This window comes from Mytilus galloprovincialis, chromosome 14 (assembly GCF_965363235.1).
Source record: "Mytilus galloprovincialis chromosome 14, xbMytGall1.hap1.1, whole genome shotgun sequence".
Lineage (NCBI taxonomy): Eukaryota > Metazoa > Mollusca > Bivalvia > Mytilida > Mytilidae > Mytilus > Mytilus galloprovincialis.
This window is the reverse complement of record NC_134851.1, coordinates 9,768,216-9,792,782: the sequence shown is the minus strand read 5'-3', so window position 1 is coordinate 9,792,782 and position 24,567 is coordinate 9,768,216. Positions and strand designations below refer to the sequence as shown.

General features: G+C 32.6%; 1 protein-coding gene and 1 long non-coding RNA gene across 3 annotated transcripts; both read left to right on the top strand.

The window, feature by feature from the left end:
* The first annotated feature begins 4,022 nt into the window (after nt 1-4,022).
* On the top strand, nt 4,023-5,943 carry LOC143059740 (uncharacterized). Its single transcript, XR_012973587.1, has 3 exons — nt 4,023-4,158; nt 4,872-5,039; nt 5,279-5,943. It is a non-coding gene; the product is annotated as an uncharacterized LOC143059740 (long non-coding RNA).
* Nucleotides 5,944-5,970: 27 nt separating this feature from the next.
* On the top strand, nt 5,971-10,836 carry LOC143059739 (uncharacterized). 2 transcript variants are annotated; one of them, XM_076233290.1, is made up of 2 exons: nt 5,971-6,126; nt 9,361-10,836. In XM_076233290.1, the coding sequence occupies exons 1-2, from the start codon at nt 5,986-5,988 to the stop codon at nt 10,567-10,569; spliced, it is 1,350 nt and encodes a 449-aa protein (XP_076089405.1). In that variant the 5' UTR covers nt 5,971-5,985; the 3' UTR covers nt 10,570-10,836. The 2 variants fall into 2 exon arrangements, with proteins under 2 accessions (XP_076089405.1, XP_076089404.1); XM_076233289.1 differs by having other exon boundaries at nt 6,879-9,404.
* Nucleotides 10,837-24,567: the final 13,731 nt, after the last annotated feature.

Sequence of the window (24,567 nt, the reverse complement as noted above, 5' to 3'; positions counted from 1 at the left end):
GCACACGGTTACTAAAGATGGTATTATACGAAGATATTAGATCGTATTGACCAATATTTCGGCTTAACAAATAGCCTTTGTAAGTGTCAATAATTTAATACTGATTGTATGTGTAAAAAAGCTCAATACAGGTAAGTTTTGGTCTATTAATTTAAATCAATAATCTTGAACATTATAAAATAAACAAAATTCTATATACGTGACTGCGAATATTTACATCCATAAATGAGTATAAACAAAACTAAGTATTTCTTATTGGTGGCGTTTGGATGATGTACATTTATCCAAAAGCTTTTCCCAACTTGTTTGTGTTCTGTTCAATCAATAGAATTTTCATGCGGTTAAAGTCATCAAGTTTGTGACCCGACTGTCTGAAATGCTGAGAACCTGGGAGAAGTGGCTTCTTAGAGATACCACTCCTATGGCCATTGAGGTATTTGTGGAAAGGCTGCTTTGGTTCGCCAACATACTAGAGGCCACAAACGGAATATTTTAGTATGTAAATAACATTCATAATTTTTCAGGTATCATTGCCAAATATCTTATAGTTATGTCTGGTTGCCTTACTGTGAAACGTTGATAAATAATGCTTTTGCAGCTTTTTGCTTTACTTGAATGACATTCTCAAGAAGTATTTCGATTATCACACACTTCAGCCCGCACCAGCAGGTTGCGCTTACTATTGGGGTGTCTTAAACCTATCAGAGGAGGCGCGGGAAAGATCTTGGATAGTTTCGATTTCTTTTCAATTGTTTTTAAATGCTCACGAATGATACCAGAGCTGTTTTTGAAGGATGAGTTGTAAGCAAGAACACATAGCGTCTTTTTAGTATTATTGTTAGAAAGATGAGCAGGATGGCATCTTTCAGGGGATATATATTGGTGGGTATCAGTGGGATTAGAATATAGATCTGTGAATATGTTGCCATCTGTGAGCGAGCTGGAAGTTTCGATGAAGGTGATTTTGGATTTAGATTTCTCATGAGTAAATTTGGTACACGGATGTATGCTGCTGGCATGAACGATAATGTTTTTAAATCCTAGTCACTTATATTTTATTTCATATGCACATCGTCTATAAATCTAAACCATGAAAACGGTTTTTCGATGGAAGATTCAAGTAGCTGTTTTTCTAATTTTCACATAAATATGTTGGCATATGATGGAGATTTCGGTGCCCATAGCCGTTCAATTATTATCTACATTAAAAATAAATTTTATTTTAGTACAAGCGTGAGCATTTTGAACAGTCATTCAGTACGTGAATATTTCACTGGTCTGGCATTTCTAACTTTTTTACATGCATCAATGTCATCCGCATATGGAATATTTGTTTAAAGGGAGGTGATATCCATAGAGACAAGACGGCATGACACTTGTCTCTATGGATGTAATGCAAGTGTTGACTCAACACCTTTATTCTTTCTTCCTGAATTTCCTAAAAATTATCCAAGATGGGTTTTTAGTAAGAACACGTGGAGTTTAAATTTTCCTTTTATCTTTGTTTTCTTTCAGTTTATTCATTGGAATTGTTTCCGCTTTTTGAATTTTGTATGGTATTTCAGGTTTGTAGCCCCTTCTCTTCAAGCGGGGTTCAAGTTGACGTACTTGTCTTTTAGTTGTATCGGTGTTAGAACAAATACGCCTGACTCTAACTGCCTGACTGTACGGAATGCCTTTAGTAAGATGAGCAGGATGGCAACTTTCAGGTGACAGATATTGATGGGTTCAGTTGGCTAAGAATATAGATATGTGGATATGTGACCATCTGTGAGCGAGCTGGAAGTATCGATGAAGTTGATTTTGGATTTAAATTTCTATTGAGTAAATTTAAATTGATTTTTGGCGTTGTAACACCACTTTTAAGAATTTCATGAATATTATTATAAAAAAGACGTATCACTTTTATACATGAAAAGTAGTGACAAAAAGAAACGTACACAACAAGATATATAATTTCATTAATTTTATTCTTCTATAGTATGATGTATCACCATTTCTCTTTCATAACAATCTTTCGTTCAATCCATCTTTGCCACATGAGAGAATACATATATTAAGTCAGGATTATAACAGTTGTTATCCATTTGTTTGATGTGTTTGAGCTTTTGATTTTACAATTTGATTCTATATATACTTTCCCTTTGAATTTTTCTCTTAATTTAGTATTGTTGGTAATTTTTTTCGCATTGATACTTATATTCATCAATGTTAATGAAGTGTTCATACATTGAGTAGCTCTATAATCATGCTAATCTATCAAATTTGTTTTTTTCTGTACAGTGAGTTTAAAACAAAGAATAACCCAAACATTCTTACATTAAGGAAAGAATATAGCTTACATTTGATAAAAAATCGAAAATTGCATGATCATTATATCATCCTAAAGAACACGAAGGACATACCAGATAACTGCTGTACAACTGCGTACTTTATCGACGAGTTTTGTGCAGACGAAACTGCTGTCAGGCCCATATACAATACCTTAATCCTGATATCTATGATGGTGTATGATAAAGTGAATATTGAGGGTGAGCAATGTTTAAAGAATCAAAGCATACAAACTATGTATTTGTACTGAAGAACGAGAATCATTTGAAAGTATTTTCTTTTCCCAAAAAAGACATATCTGCTTCAGTCTTTCCGTTTTTGTGCTTGTCTTTTGGTCATATTTTTTATTTGTTTTGCAATGAAATTTTCAATTTTTGTCTCTACTAACGAGTTTGAATGTCCTTTTTTGTAAAGTTATCTTTTTTTTTAATTTGGCAGATCTTTAATGAGGTGTTGTTTATGAAGTTCTCGGAGAATATTCTTGTGACGATTGTTCTTCTCCATTCAAATACACTTGAATAAAAGAAAATAAAAAGATCAAATATGAGAATCTTGTAAGCTCGAAGAAAGGGTCAGCAAGGCATGATACAGTAAGAAGTCATTGAGAACCAAACATTCCAAAAGGTTTTGTTAAGGATGTTAGCTACTCTTGTTTCATACGTTTGTCAGATATTCGAAATCATCTGGTTTTATTATGTAGTGTCATTAAAGTATTTTGCCCACTAAACCCCAATTTTCATAGTTTTATTACGTATAGTTAAAAAATCCATATTTGAAAATCAACAAGCACACGAACCGTTCCTTTTTTCTGCTTTTCTTTTATTAAAATTCTATCAATGTACATCAGTATTTTAAACAGCTAGCTAAATTGAAACAGAGCAGCGAACATCCTTCAATACAAATGTGGAATGTTATCAATCTTGGGGTAGAAAAATGTGAGTATTTCAAAAAAAAATATCAATAGTCAATAGTTAATGTCAATGCATTAGTGCATTTATCGATGACTTTTGGAAAACAAGGCATTTATATATTTATGACATAAACCCCCCCCCCCCCAAAAAAAAAAAAAAAAAAACAAAAAAACAAAAACAAAAAACGGGTGTCTATGTAGAGCAGGATAACTTTTTGGTGGTGTTAATACATTGTTGTGACGCACAGTTTATATTTCGTGTGTGGTGTCCGGGTGACCTGTCATTAATTCATGGAAGGTGCCCGTTGTTATTCTGTGGGATACATTTTTTGTTGTACTAATGTTTTTTCATCTATTTATTTCTTTATCATGAGTATTCTAAGGTTCTTTTATACTGTATTCATGTCACGTAATATTGTCTTTGTAGAAATATTTATATTATATTCATATACAATATAAGCAGGAGAATTGGCTAGCCAGACCACAGGGTTTAACTCACAAGTTGTTTCCTCAAATGTTATGTATAATGCCTGGAAAACAGCAGTTTTTATAGTCAATTTCTATGAATGTCGCGTTTGTTTTAGTTGTAGTTCAGTATTTCTGTTGTTCAATTTCCCTTCATGGTTGGTTTATTTAGGGGTCTAGTTTTTTATCAGGATTGTTTTTGGCTTGATCGATTAATGAGTATTGAACAACGGTAATCTACTGTTTCCTTTATTCATCAAATATGTGAAATCATTTAAATATTATTTTTTTTTATCTCATTAAATCTTTGTCTCAATGTTTGGTAACCTCATTGGCCAATTAACTTAGGCGGAAGTCCATGTGATTCTGTCTCATTTGTTTAATATCCACTGAAGAGAGCGGACCGTGTCCTGACTGCTCAGGCCAAGTTGGCAACATACTTCATAGGAAAGGTATATATTTTTATTTTAAATGGCAAGAGGCCATATGATATAAGAATGACAAGAGGTCATGTAATTTGAGAATAGCAATAGACATAGTACATTTTTAAATGGGCAAGAGGCCATGAGATATGATACTGGAAAAATGGCGAGGGCCAAGGAGATGGTTTGATTTATTTGGAGATGGTAATATTTATTTTTTGATAAAGCAAGAGGTTTTGAGATATAATTGAAGAATAATGACAAGGGTTATAAGGTATAATTTGAAAAAATAACCAGGGCCAAGGAGATATAATAAATTTTAGATTGGCCGGAAAGTCCGACACCACGAGGTCGAGTGCGAAATAAATTATATCTATAGGACCAATGTTTGTATTGTATTTATATTCTAAACTGGTTGATAAGATATGTTCATTTCATAGTTTCTCACAAAATTTAATGAGGTATAAAGATTTTCAACAATCCCGTCGTGGCGAAAGGTGCGCTCGACACGTGTTATCATAGATTTTATAAGATTTGATTTATATAATCAAATGATAGACACTTTTAAAAATGTTGTTTGTTTCTTTAAGATTATAATGATAAATAACATTTGCCTATGTTCGTTTATTATGTGTGGTACTTCAGATAGTTTTTAAAAAATGCCAAAAGGGGATTTCCCTCAACAGGTGCGCAAGGTCATTTGATGTCTAGACTAGTGTGTAGAGTTGTGTATTTATTTTCAGATGGTTTTACCCACGTGTTTGAAACGGAGGCACTCATTAAAAGGGGTACGGTTAGTGGCAGCTATTAAGAGAATAAGAGGAGGACAACCACAGGGCTTAAAGGAGTTTGCCCGTTTTCAAAAGGACAACAAATTGGATAATTTATCCATGGATGATCTGAGGCAACAGGTTTGTAGTACTATTAATCATTTCATTGTTTGACTTGATTTATCTTGCTACTATTTTAAAACCATTTATAGACAATCATATGCAAGTCAAGTGTTTTGTAATACATTATAAATAAACCAGTTTTATTTAAATTTAGCAAGGTTACTAGTACAAGAAGTAAAACAAAAGCTCTGTTGAGTTTTATTTGTCATCTTTTTTTTTTTTTTTTTTTTTTTTTTTTGTTTTAAATTATTGATCAGGTTCTGGATTTAACTGGTGCAGAACTACAAGATTTACTTCAATTTGCCAATAGAGATAATACAGTTGAAGAAGCCAGGTGGGCCACACATTGTTTGATACTGTATGCAAATGAATATGGGCAACCTAGTGGACAAGATTTAACCCAGTCACAAGATCAAGTAAGTAATTTCTAGTCCTGCACTTTGAATGTAATGTCTTGGCTGGCAGATAAAATTAAATCTATTGAATTTTATATATACAATTCTGCACATTGACTAGGATGACAAGTTTAGAAGACAAATCAATGATCGCACTAGAGAATTTCTAAAATTGTATGCCAATGAGATAATAACCTAAGAAGTAATTGGACAATGCCATCATTTATGGTCTTTGTGTGGCCTTCACTTATGAGCAACAAATTGTACCACATAACGAGCATATAAAAATATAAAATTGTCTTGTTGGTTAATACATAATTACTTGTCTTACTGTGACGTAATCCATACTGGTTGAATCCAAGTATATGTTTATTCATATTTATAAATGAAAATATTGACAACACTGTGGTAATTTACATAGAATTTTGATATTAATAGTGATTCACTGGCATTGACTGGTGTTATGTAATGTGTGTTAATAATGATACCGGTTTTGTTTCTGTTTTTAAGACCGATTTTGTTTTCTGTTTTTAAGACTCCCACTACTAGCTAATCCTGTCAATGTGCAGATGAGTGGTGACATTGTGCAGAGTAGTGGTGACAACAACAACAATGGGACAAATAAAAGGAAGAGGGACGATTTGGAAGACAGGATTGCTAACTTAGAGAATACTACAAAAGAAGAAGTTGTTAAGAACTTAAAGGAGAAGGTGAGGACACTTTGTCTGCAAGATAATCCTAGTGATTCACTCATATTACTTACTCTGGAGGAACTTGCTAAAGCTGCAAGACGGGTTAATCATGATGATGCCGATACCTTTGAAGAGTTAACACGTCAGGCAAACCGACATCAATTAAAATTAGATATCTCTTCTTTGTGTTTGTCCGTACTGGGTGGTAAGGTTGCGGATGCAATCACAAAAGCTGTGTCGAAGTGTTTAAAGGAAAAGCAACCTGAAAAGGATACTACTCCAAAACCTGAAGATTCGCCATTGCATAATTTATACCCGCAATACCAGGCTCCTTGTATGTATCCATACAATGCTATGCCTTACTTGCAACCGCCATATCCAGGTGGCTTTAATAATAATTATAGGGGTAGACCCCGAAATTCTGGAAATTTTGGAAATTCTGGAATACGTCAGAGAGGTGCTTGTCTGTTTTGCGAGAGTACAAGTCATCAGATAAGAGACTGTGACAAAATGAAGGCTGCAAAGGGAAAATAATGTTTTTCGTATATTTGTATGTTCAATTAATTGGGGAATTTTAATTTATTGTGAAATATTTTGTTTTTTATTTTATTTTATTTTTCTCTATTTGAAATGTCTTCATTTACAATTCAAGGGTCACTGATACCCTAGTGGTTCTACATGTTCCACGTGGATTGTAGGTGAAGGGGTTTCTCCTTAAAGTGCTCTTATGTTGGTTCTTGGATATAGAGAGAGTTTTATTTTCTCTTCAGAATAGTAATACATTGGGAAGTTTAAATTCATTCAACATTCATGTTCCAGAATGGGAAATGGAAAGTGGTTTTAATCCCGAAAAGGTACAAGTACGCCAAGAACCAGCATGGGTAACACTTGGAGGTGAAACTCCTTCACTTACAACACACGTTCCTTCGGCTGAAGAAGTTCTGAATGGTGCATGTGGTGTTCATTTTGATAGTGGGACTTTTCCTTTGCGTGATCCTGATCTTTTTCTAAGCGGTCAGATTCATCACCATTTGTCTAACTGGAAAGATATTCTAGTAGGGACAGATGATAAAGATATACTAAAATGGCTTATAAATGGGGTTGATGCTACAGATTTTTTCAGATACTTTAAAGGAAATTTTAAGGGTCGTTTCTATGATTCGGATATCCCTCCAAATCAATATTTTCAAAATTCAAAAATTTGTAAGCAACATGTTGATTTTATTTCAAAAGAATTATGCGAGAAAATTGCTATGGGTTCAGTTAAGCTGTTGGGAGCAGTTGGTGAATGTGAACCCCCTAGAATAGTAATGCCACTTACAGTCGAACCCAGCAAGCCACGTTTATGCCATGATGAACGTTTTTTAAATTTGTGGGTGAAAGATTTACCATTTCATCTTGAAACTTTGAAAGATATTCCTAGATTAGTACAGAAAGATGCATTAATGGTAACATATGATGAAAAGTCAGGTTATGACCATGTTAAACTTAGTCAACATTCATTTACATATTTTGGTATTCAGTTTGGGGGATTTTACATGACTTACACAACATTGCCCTTTGGTTGGAAAGCAAGCCCATTCATATACCAGTCAATAGGGATGTGTGTAACATCATATTTAAGAAAATTAAATGTACTGAATACATTATATATTGATGATAGGTTTTCAGTAACTCGAGGGGGCCCATTGCAGTCTAGTGAGGAGAAAGAGTTCGAAGGTAGGAGGTTGGTTTATGTTATGCTGGAGGTTTTGACAAGGTTAGGGTATACTCTTTCGCTTAAGAAGTGTTCATTGGTTCCAGAATTTTGTAAGAAATTTCTTGGTTTTTTCGTTGATTCGGAAAAGCAAGCATTTATTTTACCAGAGGATAAGCGGAAAAAATTTATTGAGTTGCGTGAATTTATTTTGTCTTCTAAGGAGGTAGACTTGAGAACTTTACAAAGGTTTTCTGGAAAGTGTATTAGTATGCAATTAGCTGTACCTGGCTGTAAGCTTTTTTGCAGGGAGGTGAATGCTGCTATTTCTGTTTGTACTAAATGTAGTAGGCCTGTTAGGGTATTTGGACCTCTTAAAGAGGAGATTGAATATTGGAAATTTTTGGACAAATGGGAAGGCTTCTCAAAATGGAGACCAGAATTTCATAATAAGATTGACATGGTTACAGACTCTTCAGGTTATAGATATGGGGCACTTGTGAATTTAGGTGACAACCATTTGACTATGGGTGATTATTGGTTGGCTGATGATACTAGACCTATTCATGAAAAGGAGGCTGAAGCCATTTTGAAGGCATTGCAATCTTTGGGAAAATCTTTATTAGACTCTCGGGTTGATGTATTAACTGATAGCATGGCGGTAATAGGAGCCTGGAATAGTCAAGGGAGCAAATGTCCGGCCTTGAATTGTATTATGAAGGATATATTTCAGTTGGTCGCTGGGAAAAATGTTGATTTGCATCTAAGTTTTGTTCCATCTGAACTGAATAAGGCTGATGGTCCTTCTAGAATTTTGAACACGGCTGATACTATGTTGAGTAATGCTTCATGGGTTTTAGTTGATTCTCGATTTGGTCCACATACTGTTGATCTTATGTCTTTAGACTCGAATGTAATGCAATCAGTAGACAGTAGGCCACTTAGACATTTTACCCCATGGTTAACACCAGAAACCTCTGGTGTTAATGTGTTTTCCCAAGATTTAAAGGCAGAATCTAATATGTATGTATATCCACCCTATGTATTGATTTTTCCTTTGCTATGTTTTTTGAAGGAACAGTCAGTTTCTTGCACAGTTGTGGTACCTGAACTTTATCCAGTTCCTATGTGGTGGCCAATGTTGACTAGTTGTTCATCAACCTCCATTCTTCTAGGAGCTAGGGGTCAAAAAGGGGTTGTCAAAGCACCTTCAAGGAAAGGCTTTGTTGTTGATGAATTTGGTTTAAGATGGCCATTGTGGGCATTCAGAGTTTCTTTTTCTTGATCTTATTTTTTGTTTATATTTCATGTGAAGTAATACATCTGTAATACGGATATTTCAAGTGAACTTAAAATGAATTGAATGTTTTTGTATAATTTTAATGTACCAGTGTTGCTAATCTTTTTATTTATGAAAAATATGTATATTGTTATTGGGTAATGCATGTGCATTGTATTTCTTTTGAGGTTATAAGTCCTATTAAGATATTTTCAATTTTTAATTGTTAAATTTTTTGTCATTGACCTAAAAATGGACCTTATATTTGTCATTGCAGATAAATAGTGACATTGATTTGGAAAAAATTGAGGGAAGAATGGACGAGTTAGATAAACGAATAACTTGTTCATCAGGTCACAAGAGGAAGAAAAGTTTTCAAGGTTCTTTTCTCCAATTTCTCCAAGATTTAGATTGCAAACATTTGTCAGTTTGTACACCTGATGATATTCGAAGATTTTTAATTTGGAAGGATTTTTCTGGAAAAACTACTATTCACGGTGTTCATTGCAAACATTTAGGCCAAAAGGGGGAGTTTGACTGTTTTTGTCCAAAACGACTGGCTTCCGGTACAGTTGAAGGGGTGATTAATCAATTGGTTAATATATTTGATGATAATGGCTTTGGGAGATATTGGGACATTTTTTCTAAGTCTGGTAACCCTGCTTGTGCCCCCATAGTAAAAGAATATCTTAAACTAATCAGGGAAGAACAAGCCAGTGCACATGTATTGCCAAAACAAGCTAAGCCTATATTTTTATCAAAAATTAAGGCAATGTGTTCATACATTGATAGGGAAATTAAAAGCCCTGGTCTGTCATTACGGGAGAGGTATATTCTGTATAGAGATAGAGCTTGGATGAAACTACAATTTTTTGCAGGTGATAGGGCTAGTGACCTTTCTTTAGTTGTCGCTCAGGAGGTAAAAGTATTAAATGATAATAGTGGCTTGGTTTTTCAACATACGTTTGGAAAGACACTCCGAGGTGATAAGGGAAAGAGTAATACATTTGTTATTAAAAAGTGTGATGACTTGTCTATTTGTCCTGTACAAGGTCTGCTTGATTATGTTAATTTTTGCCAAGTCAGTACAGTTGATATGTCAGTAGGTTATTTGTTCAGAATAGTGTCTGAAAAAGGCAGAGTGTTGGATAAGGCTGTCAATTACTCTGTCATGTATGAGAGATTGCGTTATTACTTATCACTGTTGGGAATTTATGAAGGAGAAACCCCCCATAGCTTTCGATCAGGTTGTGCAGTTACCATGGCTTTATCAGGGGCAGCTGAAAATGTAGACCAGGCAATGAAACATATTGGTTGGTTTGGCAGAACAAGTGCCGAGTACTATAGTAGAATTCATACATTAGTTGATGCAGGCAGTATTGCATTGAGATTATCTCAGGTTGCAAATGGGTCTGAAAATATTGAAACTGTATTTAAAGAACAAGCTGACTATTCTAGTTTAGTTCATGTTTTTAACAAAGAGTAAAAGTAATCTTAATTGTGATCTAGCCCTAAGATTGAGGAAGTTTAATGAAGTATTTGCACCATATTCATTGTACTTGCATTGGTAATTAAAATGTTTTCATCGTAACTATCATTTTGATAAGTTTTTTTTTTGAATAATTGAAATTGCACAAGTTATTATTGTTAAATTTATAAAATACCCATGCATACATTTTGTGAATCTAAGAGCAATGTATAATTATGTTATCTGTACAACACTTGTTATGTAATAAATAATATTAAGAAAGAAGATATGTTTTATTTTGAGTTTTGGGAAGAGGCATTATACTGTATTTGAGATTTTGGGTTTCATCTTCAGGAAGTCTGTAGAGTTTCTGCTACCCATAACTTAATGGAACTGTAGCAAGAAGATATTGGACACTGAGGATATGGTCATAACCTCATTGGCCAATTAACTTAGGCGGAAGTCCATGTGATTCTGTCTCATTTGTTTAATATCCACTCAATGAGGAGGCAAACGTTTGACAGAATAGGCAACGTTTGTACTGTAATGTATGTTTATAGCCTGCAAGTGAAGTTATTTTAATCCCACCTCATCCCACCCATTGTCTGTTTATAGTCGTGTGGTACCAAAATGTGATATACAGGATTGTATGTGAAATGTTGAGTTATTTTTGTTTTTAATTTATTCAATGCAGAGGCACCACAAGTCCTTCTAGTCTTTGATGTTTATTGTCCATTATAATAGGAGTTGAACAATAGACATGATAGAAATCATGACACCTAATTGCTAATTTCATGACATAGACTTGATTGGTTTTGTTATACTGAGTCATTTGGATTGTTGTTTGCTTAAAAGTTAAGCATTGTCTTGTTTAGAATCTATAGGAAAGGTATATCCCCATTTTGGTACTCCAGGAGTGTTCGATATCATCTCACACCAGTTCCCTGCAGAGTTTCTGCTACCCATAACTTAATGGAACTGTAGCAAGAAGATATTGGACACTGAGGATATGGTCAGTACCCGTTTGGCTTAAAATTTGGACCATTGGATTTTATTACTTGTTTAAAGATTTCCTGAGCTCGTTGAATTTCTAATATTGTGAAAATGAACAATCGAATCAAAGAAGATGCGTCAGTTGTCAAAGGTATTACTGTCAGTTGGTCGATATCTATCGAGGATAAGGAAACTGTACCTTATCTACAAATAAAATTGAGAATTGAAATGGGGAACGTGTCAAAGAGACAACAAACCGACCACAGAGCAGACAACAGCCGAATGACACCATAGGGTCTTTCTTGAATACAGCGATATATCAGTGATAATGGACGTCATACTTAACTCCGAAATATACACAAAAACTAAAACCAAAAATCAGAAAAAAAGTAAAAAGGCCAGATGCTCCTGACTTGGGACAGGCGCTAGAATGCGGTGGGTTTAAATATGCTTTTTGATACCTCAACTCTCCCCATGTGCCTCTAGCCAATGTAGAAAAAACAAACACATAACAATACGCACAATAAAACTAAGTTCAAAACCTTATGTTTTAACTCTTTATCAAGGAAGTTTGGATGAAACGTTACTTGTACGTCAATTTTTAGTAAAAATAAGCCAATGTTTGCAAGTGATTAATTTATTCCACTATATTCTTTATAGTTTCTAATAGTCAATGAAAAATGATTGAAAGCTATACACAAAAGTATTAACCAATCCGTACTATACATGTACTAAAGAATGTTTAGAAATCACATAACATATAGTTAACAATGTATGAATATTAACAAAGTAATCACCCAGTCAAAAGTAAAAAATCATGTCAACTTAGTGATGGTTAACGTAACACGTATCATAACACCTAGCTTATCATCAACATGATTTACAATTGACCTTTAAACGACCGGACCATACTTCCTTGTTTAAACATGGAATTGATATATTGATTCTGAAAGGGGACAAGTAAAAAGAGTTTTGTAAGGTTCATGTACACGAGTTTTAAAAAATATTTATTGTATGGAAGAGCTTTGACTATTAGACGAATTGTTCTTGTAGCTTCTAAAATTCCATTAAAAAATATTTAAGGGAGTTCGCTTCTCAGTTTCAAAGTAGTTTACTTTTCAAAACACTAGTTTATATAGATAGGGGATTAAAAAAGGATTCCAAAGAGCAATAAAAATATATAGGTCACCGTGCTTGTTTTCGAGATAAAAGCCATTGATATTTTGGCGGGAAAATATTCTCTCTTGAATTTTCATAGCTTTATCATTGACAAGTTGAAGTTCTCAAAAACTGTTAAAAAGTAATTAAAATTTTAAAAGACTTTTACAGATGGCTTATCATTATACATGTAAAAGATTTACAAAAAGAAAAATGGGGGTCACCAGGCAATTTTTTTTAATGCATTCAAATGGATAAACAAGAGGATATCGAAAATCTGACAAAACATCTAAAACATGACAAGCCAGCTTCCTTAAGAGCTATGAATTAAAGATGAATCTTTCGTACAATTCTAAAGAATATTAAGAAATCACATTAACCTTAGTTACAATGTATCATTATTAACAAAGTAATCACCCAGTCAACACTAAAAAGTCATGTTAAATTAGTGATAGTTAACGTAACAAATATCATTGAACCTTTATAATATGCTGATAATTTACATCTGACCTTCAAATTAACTTAATAAAGATTCCCCGATTAAAATTCTGTAAAATGGACATTTGTATGTTTTTAAATTGAATATATTATAAGCGGAAACAAAATCAGTACACTTTCAAGTTGAATACTAAGATTTTTTTCAAAGAAAATAAGTTGTGGAAGACAAAATTTGCTGCTAGATGTCTGTATATGTCGTTTACATTTTTTGTTGTACTAATGTTTTTTTTATCTATTTATTTCTTTATCATGAGTATTCTAAGGTTCTTTTATACTGTATTCATGTCACGTATTTATTGTCTTTGTAGAAATATTTATATTATATTCATATACAATATAAGCAGGAGAATTGGCTAGCCAGACCACAGGGTTTTACTCACCAGTTGTTTCCTCAAATTATATGTATAATGCCAGGAAAACAGCAGTTTTTATAGTCAATTTCTATGAATGTCGCGTTTGTTTTAGTTGTAGTTCAGTATTTCTGTTGTTCAGTTTCCCTTCATGGTTGGTGTATTTTAGGGTTTTAGTTTGTTACCAGGATTGTTTTTGGCTTGATCGATTAATGAGTATTGAACAGCGGTAATCTACTGTTTCCTTTATTCATCAAATATGTGAAATCATTTAAATAATATTTTTTTTTATCTCATTCAATCCCTTGTCCAAATGTTTGGGTACCCGTTTGGCTTAAAATGTGGACAATTTGATTTTATCACTTGTTTAAAGATATCCTGAGCTCGTTGAATTTCTAATATTGTGAAAATGAACATCCGAATCAAAGAAGATGCGTCAGTTGTCAAAGGTATTACTGTCAGTGGGTCGATATCTATCGAGGATAGGATACTGTACCTTATCTACAAATAAAATTGAGAATTGAAATGGGGAACGTGCCAAAGAGACAACAACCCGACCAAAGAGCAGACAACTGCCGAATGACACCATTGGGTCTTTCTTGAATACAGCGATATATCAGTGATAATGGACGTCATACTTAAAAAAAATGTAACTCCGAAATATACACAAAAACTTAAAACAAAAATCAGAAAAAAACTTAAAATGTTGTCATTTTAATGTTATATTTAACAATGCCATCAAAGTGCGAGGTTTGGCATGCCACAAAACCAGATTCAACCCATCATTTGTTTCTTTAAAAATGTCCTGTACCAAGTCAGGAAAATGGCCATTGTTATATCATAGTTCGTTTCTGTGTGTGTAACATTTTTACGTTGTGTTTCCGTTGTGTCGTTTGTTTTCTCCTATTTTTGAGTGTGAATTCACATTACTATAAGACGTGTCACGGTACTCTATCCCAAATGCATGTATTTGGTTTTAATGTTATATTGGTTATTCTCATCGGATGTGTGTCTAATGCTTAGTCCGTTGCTGTGTGTGTTACATTTTAATGTTGTGTCGTTGTTCTCCTCTAATAGTTAATGCGTTTCCCTCAGTTTAAGTTTGTTACCCCGATTTTTTTTTGTCCATAGATTTATGAGTTTTGAACAGCGGTATACTACTGTTGCCTTTATTTTTCTAATAGTCAATGAAAAATGATTGAAATCTATAAACAAAGGCATTAACTAATCCGTACTATTCTAAAGAATGTTTAGAAATCACATAACATATAGTTAACAATGTATGAATATTAACAAAGTAATCACCCAGTCAAAAGTAAAAAATCATGTCAACTTAGTGATGGTTAACGTAACAAGTATCATAACACCTAGCTTATCATCAACATGATTTACAGTTGACCGTTAAACGACCGGACCATACTTCCTTGTTTAAACATGGAATTGATATATTGATTCTGAAAGGGGACAAGTAAAAAGAGTTTTGTAAGGTTCATGTACACGAGTTTTAAAAAATATTTATTGTATGGAAGAGCTTTGACTATTAGACGAATTGTTCTTGTAGCTTCTAAAATTCCATGAAAAAGTATTTAAGGGAGTTCGCTTTTCAGTTTCAGAGTAATTAACTTTTCAAAACACTAGTTTATATAGATAGGGGATTAAAAAAGGATTCCAAAGAGCAATAAAAATATATAGGTCACCGTGCTTCTTTTCGAGATAAAAACCATTGAAATTTTGGCGGGAAATATTCTCTCTTGAATTTTCATAGCTTTATCATTGACAAGTTGAAATTCTCAAAAACTGTTAAAAAGTAATTAAAATTTAAAAAGACTTTTACAGATGGCTTATCATTATACATGTAAAAGATTTACAAAAAGAAAAATGGGGGTCACCAGGCAAATTTTTTTAATGCATTCAAATGGATAAAACAAGAGGATCCCGAAAATCTGACAAAACATCTAAAACATGACAAGCCAGTTTCCTTAAGAGCTATGAAATAAAGATGAATCTTTCGTACAATTCTAAAGAATATTAAGAAATCACATTAACCTTAGTTACAATGTATCATTATTAACAAAGTAATCACCCAGTCAACACTAAAAAGTCATGTTAAATTAGTGATAGTTAACGTAACAAATATCATTGAACCTTTATAATATGCTGATAATTTACATCTGACCTTCAAATTAACTTAATAAAGATTCCCCGATTAAAATTCTGTAAAATGGACATTTGTATGTTTTTAAATTGAATATATTGTAACCGGAAACAAAATCAGTGCACTTTCAATTCGAATACTTAGATTTTTTGCTTTCTGCTACATTTTTGTATATGTCGGTTTTATTTTCAGTGTTATCTGACTTATTTTTTTCAAAGGAAAAATGAAGATTTTACATCATTGCAAATCAAACGAAATATACAAATTTCAAAATAAAAAAAAAAAAAAAAAAAACAAATATCGAACCTAAAGGTGGCAGTGAAGTCTCAATAGATAGATTGATAGAATGTGTTCATACTTTGCCAAAACGTAGTATATACTGATACATGTTCAAAGATATAATACAAATGATAGGTTACCGCGCATTTTCTATGTATAGTTCTGCGGCAGCTGCACAGCACAAGTGCGAATGAACATCGGAATGAAAAAAAGGATAAACAAACATCGACATTTTCTATTGATTCTGAAAGAATATGTTAATACACTAGATAATTGAAAACAATGTTATGAGTTTGATAATGTTTGATTAACAAATGAAAATAAAATAAAAACCCATTTGAAATATCAAAAACAAAACAATGAACATCGATAAATACATGTCTATCATCTCATGTGTTGTCTGGTGCTCTATGTGTGTGTGTGTGTGTGTGTGTGTGTGTGTGTGTGTGTGTTGCTGGTTTATGTAGGTGATGCCCCTTGTGAGGATGTCCAATTAATCACTAAACCACAATTGTTATGCCAATATAATCAAATAATCAATGTTTATTGTTTATAAACAGAATAATTAAATGATAAAACATATAGTCCTAAAAGTTATCAAAGGTACCAGGATTATAATTTAGTACGCCAGACGCGCGTTTCGTCTACATAAGACTAATTAGTGACGCTCAGATCAATAGAGTTATAAAGCCAAACAAGTACAAATTTGAAGAGCATTGAGCATCCAAAATTCCAAAAGTTTGTGCCAAATACGTCTAAGGTAATAAATGCCTGGAATAAGAAATCCTTAGTTTTTTTCGAAAAAATCAAAGTTTTGTAAAGAGGAAATTTATAAAAATGACTACATTATTGATATTGATAACCCAAATTTTTATATAATCAAATATTCATCATATATTTTGAATTTATAAACATATGTTCATAAAACTGTATGTATTTTTAACGGTATGAACAACATACATACATACATACATACATGTGTTAGAATTACTGGCTGAGGTGAAGTCTTATTTGTGGTCTTCGGCTATTTTTTGCTCTTTGGGCGTGTTGTTGTCTCTTTGACATATTCCGTATTTGTATTCTCAATTTTAAAACATAAACTTAATAAAAAGGGAAAAGTTTCCTTTTTCAAAACAAACAGAAAGGGTTGACATCATGTGTACCAGAAGGATAAGTAGACCATACTATATTTAAAAAAATGACAACAACACGTTAAATAATTCCATGCGTCAGAAGCACTTTTATGGATTAACATTCATCAGAAACGCTCATAGCTAGTCATTTGATGTATGAGTACCGAAACCGTTGAAGAGCTATATAACAAGAATGCTAGAATTAATAGGCAAATTCATCTAAAGTCATCTTTGTCGGAGGGATTTAAAACCTTAGTTTCTTGATTATTTCAAAATACACATTTTTAACCTGTTCAATTATTATAAAGTACGTCAGTTAAAACATTACTATCATGTTGATATCAAGGGGAAATCAACAATTGAACGTATAATGAATGTTTGTATAGAGGTATACATTGTATTGTTTAAATGCTGCATTGCATGATGCTTGATGTCTTTCAAAAACAATAGCATTTAAGAAAATAGAGAGTATGTATTTGCGTTTAGAAATTTATGTTTTCTTAGATTTTCTCGTCATAGATGAGTCTTTTGTTGAAGTTATGAAAAGTGTCTTTTTCAATCACTGTTTTATTATATAGATTAAAAATGTTGGCCCCTTGGATGTTTAAATAAGACATTATCAGATTACGACGTTTAGTGAATCCTCAATTTTGCTGTTAACTCATATTCAAACGGAAATGTATAATGTATTCTAAAAGAAATATGTATTGTCTTTCGTCAGTTTTATTGTTAAGTTTAATTTTATCTCTAAGTATGGACACTTCAATCCATTTTTGTTTTAAATTATCATTGAATAATTCAAAAGCGCAACAAAAAGCTCGTACAATAAACAAAGTAAGTGAAATTATGTGATACCAATTGCATCTTGTTTAATGGCTTATGTAGAGTTATGAATGGAAGTGAAATTTCAGTCATAAAAAAAATGCCAGATGCACGTTTCGTCTACAAAAGACGCATCAGTGACGCTCGAATAAAATTTTTTTTAAAGGCCGAAAAAGAGTACGAAGTTAAAGAGCATTGAGGACCACAAATTCCTAAAATTTTGCCAAACACAGCTAAGGTAATCTTTGAGCTATATTCCAGTAATGGCAAGAAATCTGGTACGTTAATTTGTGACTATTGTTTTATAAATGCGGGTCTCAAACTCGTACCAATCTTTGAAATTTATGCTGAATGTAAATAGCCTTTTTATGTGGTTCTAATACTGTTGACGGTTAGAAGATGGATGAGTGCTCATTAGGGATGTCCGTTTTGAAATTTCCTCGGATTTCAGTATTTTTGTGATTTTAGTTTTTACACATATGCTCTACCCCGACAGATTCTGTATGTATCTGAAGTTAAGATGTTTCATAGATGTGTCATTAGTTTTTCGTAAATTGTGTCAAAGTAAAGCAAAGTAATCTTTATTTAAAGACGGGTTGCGTATATACACAAAAAACAATGAACATGAGCTCATAAGAGCTCTTTTAACCGACTGATATTAATAAACAAAACATACATGTAAAAACATCAGACAGACAGCACATATATGTATTATTACATAGATAGCACATGCAGAATAAAAGCTAAGCAAGTTATATATTAAATCAAATGTCAAATATCAGCACATAGTAGCACATAGCATTTATATCAGAGTAGCACATGCAAAATAAAACACTAGAAGCACAAACAAAAGACTGTATGCAGCAATAACAAAGGTAATGCATAAGCAAAAGAAATAAATAGCTAAATATGTCGGGTACTTTTATAGTCATATATACGGTATTGAGTTTGCCTATTGTTTTTAGCTTTAATTTATCGTTTCAGAATCTAATGCATACTGGGTAATATTTTCAAAAGCGTACATCAAAACGTTGTGATTGGTTTAAAACGTTCTAAACAATGAAAGTCAACCATTTTCGTGTATGAACAAAGAGATTATCATAGTCCTTTAGTTTCTGAAAAGGCGAATTGAATACCACTCCTTTATTATAACCCTGGTGATTAGTTGTCGCATAGGCAATTATACTGCATTTCCTAATTTTCATTGTTTCCATATCTTTATTTGAAGACAGTAAATAAAAATAGTAATTGCCGAGGTTAATTCTAAACATAAAGTCCCCTATCAAATGACAAAATCAAAAGCTGATAATCATCATAATCTCTGAATTAGAGCTTGACGTACACAACAGACACTTTTTAATGATTCTGTATAGAACGTCCCCCCCCCTGGGACACAACTGCTGATTTAGAGCTTAGAGCTTGACGTACACAACAGACACGTGCAAATGATTTCGTATACTAATCATCTCTGTGCTTTTCTATTAAATCAACAAATTCTTATGATCTTTTATATAGTACTAATTACCTTTTTGTCAAGAATATTTTAATTCATAGTCATATTTGAATACTTTTACAGTTAGTGTAGATTTATTGTATACCACCATCTTGAATTGTACCATTGCAGTACACAATCCGTTTAGTTCTTTTCCAAAATCTGCAAATTTGGTTAATGAGTGAGACAGTTCTTTGTTAAACCAAAAATAAGGCTTAATTGTATTATCGAAAATAGTTTAAAAAAATCTATTTTTTTAAAACAATTTGTTTGTTTTTAAGGGAAGATAACTCTTTTAGTCAAAACAAATATTGGAATGAAAGAGAAATTTAATTGTTGTTCTTGTGGCACGAAAACTCGTTCTGTGAAACCATTTTTACTCTTTATTTTTTTTAAAACATGTTCAAGAACCTATCTTGTCATATTCTATTTCAAAATTTCTATTTACGCAAGAATGTGTTATTACATAAACAATCTTTGCAAAAAGTAAAATGACAAAAAATACTGCGAGGAAAATTCAAATAGGAAAGTCCATAATTAAAAGGCAAAATCAAAAGCTTAGACACATCAAAAGAATTTGGACAATTAACACTATTTGTAGCTTCAAAAATAGGGACGGTTATTAATTTTTGAAAAAAAGCATAGAAAATTCTTGATTTTGGCTAAGTAAAAGAATATTCTATGAATTTAGAAATATATACATAATTTACACTGAATGGAAGAATATACATTAAAACGTTAAAAACAGACTGTCAACAAAAATATAAACCTGCATAACTTGACATAGAACAGATATCATCTCTAATTTACGAAATTTTCATTTAATCTTCCAGACTGATAATTTCCTTACTTAACACAGTAGAGTGATATACAAAATTATAACTAGAAAACTAAGGGCGCACGTGCTCGACGTCAATAAAATTTACAACGTCACAATAGGTAAGATAGCGATTATTAGATTGTCATTGGTCATGTCAACGATAATCTATACTTGTGTTGTACAGATATACCCACGTAACAGTGAATAAATCTCACTTTCCAAATTAATATTTTCTGTCTGATATTTATATTTCAACTATCGTTATAAACCAATAACGTTCTACGATTTCAACATTAGACTAGTGTCAGACAGTTATACAAACAATGTTCCGTACAGTACGATTTCAACATGAGACATGAAACTTGAGTCAGTTAGTTAGGTAGACAAACAAATACAATTACGAGCACTACACAACATTCTCAAATGGCAAATTATGGATAAAACTTTTCACAAAAAAACAATCCCTTTTGAACATCGCAATCAAGTACATAATATTTCTGCTGGAATGCCCATTTGTGTATCGCTACGCAGTCCCAGGTTGGGTCATTTGCTGGATCTTTGAACCAATACCACGTGTTGGTCGGTGGCATTTCTGTTCCATCAATCCATCTAAAAACACCATCCGTACCTCTTCTTCCACCGACCCAATAAGTCATTAAATCATACCCTGTAATATAATGATTTCTTTCAATTACTTATTAGTATATAGAAGAGATTTATACAATAATAATTTTATTTTGAATGTAACGCGTCTTCTGATTGGCTGACGTTTTTGTTTATCAGCTCATAAATATGACTTTATCATGTGACCTTGAAGTCATCAACGTTTTTCATGATTCTATGACTTCAGTTTTTAATTGGAATTTAGAATTATAATATACGGAATGACTACAATATTTTTTTCTGTCTATTCGCAATGACATTAAAAAGTGGTACTGGTTATTCAGTGTGCACTACATTTATGATGCTATTTATTCAAAGACAGAAAACATATTACAGTCATTCCTAAGATGAAATGAAGAAATATAATATAGAAAAATATTCAACGATTGATCACACAACACAATAATCTATAAGCGTGCGTAGTTATCATCAGTTCTGTTCGGTGGCGAATTAATTAGATTGCCATATTTTGGTTCTACAATACGTTATTCATTCCATTACCTTGACAATAGTTTATCGCATTAGAAAAGTAAAACGCAAGAGACGTTATCTTTTTCTATAAATTTCCTCTTTTTTGTACACAACGTCATCGAAAGTATATTGACAGCACTCATTGTGGCATTACAAGAGTAACTTGAAATCACCAGATCTATCTAGGAAATGAAGGGTGTAAAAGAGGGGCAAAAGTGATTTCAGGTGCTCCGGAGGAGTTAGCAGATCCTTTGTAATGTGTCATACAAATTGCAGCCTATAATTCAATGACGAAAGATTAAAAAAAAAAGAATGATGTAGAAGTCAGGGCTTCGGTATCAAAAGAATTTTTTACAAACATATCTCTTTTTTAGTGATCGATAGAGATAATAACGCAATGTTGACTGCTGTTCCCCAACTGTTGACATAATTACCTATTATGCCTGTTTGTTTTGTTCACACATCGTTGTCAATAAAATATTTTTTTTAAAGCTTCAAGATATTCAAATAAATGTTAATCAGTTTACTGTGTTAATATATACACATGGAAAAAAGTATTGCAACACCTTGATTTTTCAAAAATTGAAAAATCAGCCTTTTTTTTTGGATGATATATAATAAGATATTTGTATAATATTATTGAAACATAGTTTATGATAACATTGGCATTGAAACGAACAAAAAATGTTTAAAAAAAAAGGATTTATATAACCACAATTTTAATAACAAAATGAAGCGTTTTTTGTACAAAAAAATGCATTTTACAACTTTGACTGTAGTCGAACTTTACAATGTCAGACATTTCAAAATTAATCTTCAGATAACTGTTCACATCATGGTTGATCGTTACACGCCAAAGAATTGGTACTTTGTGCGCAGCCTCCATTCAAACGGATAACCGCATCTTAACGTCTTCTGATTCCTGCCAAAAATCGACTAATTTGTTGCTAAGGTAGCAGCAACCATTTCTGATGAAGGGCATTGTTTATTTCATGATGTGTTTGAACTGGGGTGTCCTTTCGCGCACTTCCCGCCCAATAGTGTCCCATATATGCTCGATATGGTTCAAATCTGGGCTACGATCCGTCCACGGAAGATGACCCGAATTCCATTGGAACAATGAATCTTCCTCCATGATGCTAATTTTCAATTTAAGCGAACTCTGCACTACATTGGATACGGAAAACTGTGTGTCTGTTCGTGAACAAAGGTCTCCGAAATGGTCTTATCGCACGATAACCAGTAGCGATGAGTCAATCTCGAACAGTTCTTGTTAAAAGGTCCCTGTATGCCAAACACTCTCTTTTTTGGATTGTATTGTATGCAAGGGGTTTCCTTCTGACCAACCTTTTTTATGCTTGATTTTCCCTAGCAAATGGTATAGAGGGTCTTCTTTATTTCGGAAGGTCTTTAACATCGTTTAGTGCCATTTTTAATTCTCAAAACGACTTCTAGTGGAATGGTGATGACCAACAATACATGCAGTTATTACAGCGACCTCCTGCTTCACTCATGCTGATAATCTGTCATCTTGCTGCAGTTAAGAGTTGTCGATGACCCATTACAAGGTGTCAATCACATAACTTTAAAATTTTGGTTATTTAAAGTGTTGAAAACAATGAGGATGAAAACACCTGTTTTGCTGTTTACGGGTACAGTAGCTGCATGTGCAGATAAAAACTTACCGAGTCGATATTTATTGATTAAACTCAGGTGATACTTAAATAATGTTTAAGTAGTTCTATTTTACCAAATTATATCACAAAAAAATAAAAAGTGTTTTTTTAATTTCAATTTCAATTTGGTGTTGCAATACTTTTTTCCATGTGTATATAATAAAAATTGAGAACTGGTATTATTGTAATTGAAAGAACTTAATTAATTAAATAAAAGACAGATTTTAACACAAATACGTGCACAATTAAAGGTTATCGTGTGATTTTCCACATCGAGGAGAGTAACTGTTGCATGATCAATTGAAAGCTCATGCACTGGTGGGAAAGCAGCAACGACACAATTTTGCAAAAAATAACATAGAGGAAAATAACTGTTTAATTTAAAGCTCATACACTCCTGCGAAATCAGCAAAGACACAATTTGCGAAACAGAATGGGATAACAGTAACATGAATATCACGTCACATATTGGTTTGTTTTATAAAGTGAAAAATAATAAAAAAAAATGTTGACTGCTCTTTTTTTTGTTGTTGTTGAGATTTTTACCTATTGTGTATGTTTGTTTGGTCACGCCTCGTTGTCATTATAATGGAATTTGATGCGATTCTCATACCAATGAGAGGTTTAGCTAGCTATAAAGCAATGTTAAATCCACTATTTTCGATATAAAAAAATGCCTGTATAAAGTCAGCTGTATGACAGTTGTTGTCTATTGGTTTGATGTATTTGAGCTGTTGATTTTGTATAAAGTCAGCTGTATGACAGTTGTTGTCTATTGGTTTGATGTATTTGAGCTGTTGATTTTGTATAAAGTCAGCTGTATGACAGTTGTTGTCTATTGATTTGATGTATTTGAGCTGTTTATTTTGTATAAAGTCAGCTGTATGACAGTTGTTGTCTATTGATTTGATGTATTTGAGCTGTTGATTTTGTATAAAGTCAGCAGTATGACAGTTGTTGTCTATTGATTTGATGTATTTGAGCTGTTGATTTTGTATAAAGTCAGCAGTATGACAGTTGTTGTCTATTGGTTTGATGTGTTTGAGCTGTTTATTTTGTATAAAGTCATCAGTATGACAGTTGTTGTCTATTGATTTGATGTATTTGAGCTGTATGACAGTTGTTGTCTATTGATTTGATGTGTTTGAGCTGTTTATTTTGTATAAAGTCATCAGTATGACAGTTGTTGTCTATTGGTTTGATGTGTTTGAGCTGTTTATTTTGTATAAAGTCATCAGTATGACAGTTGTTGTCTATTGATTTGATGTATTTGAGCTGTATGACAGTTGTTGTCTATTGGTTTGATGTGTTTGAGCTGTTTATTTTGTATAAAGTCATCAGTATGACAGTTGTTGTCTATTGGTTTGATGTGTTTGAGCTGTTTATTTTGTATAAAGTCATCAGTATGACAGTTGTTGTCTATTGGTTTGATGTGTTTGAGCTGTTTATTTTGTATAAAGTCATCAGTATGACAGTTGTTGTCTATTGATTTGATGTATTTGAGCT

Coding starts and splice junctions, on each gene's coding strand:
- LOC143059739 (XM_076233289.1), top strand. CDS start 5,986: ATGAGTGGTGACATTGTGCAGAGTAGTGGTGACAACAACAACAATGGG. Junction 6,127..6,878: donor TTAAGAACTTAAAGGAGAAG/GTGAGGACACTT, acceptor TTTTCTCTTCAG/AATAGTAATACATTGGGAAG.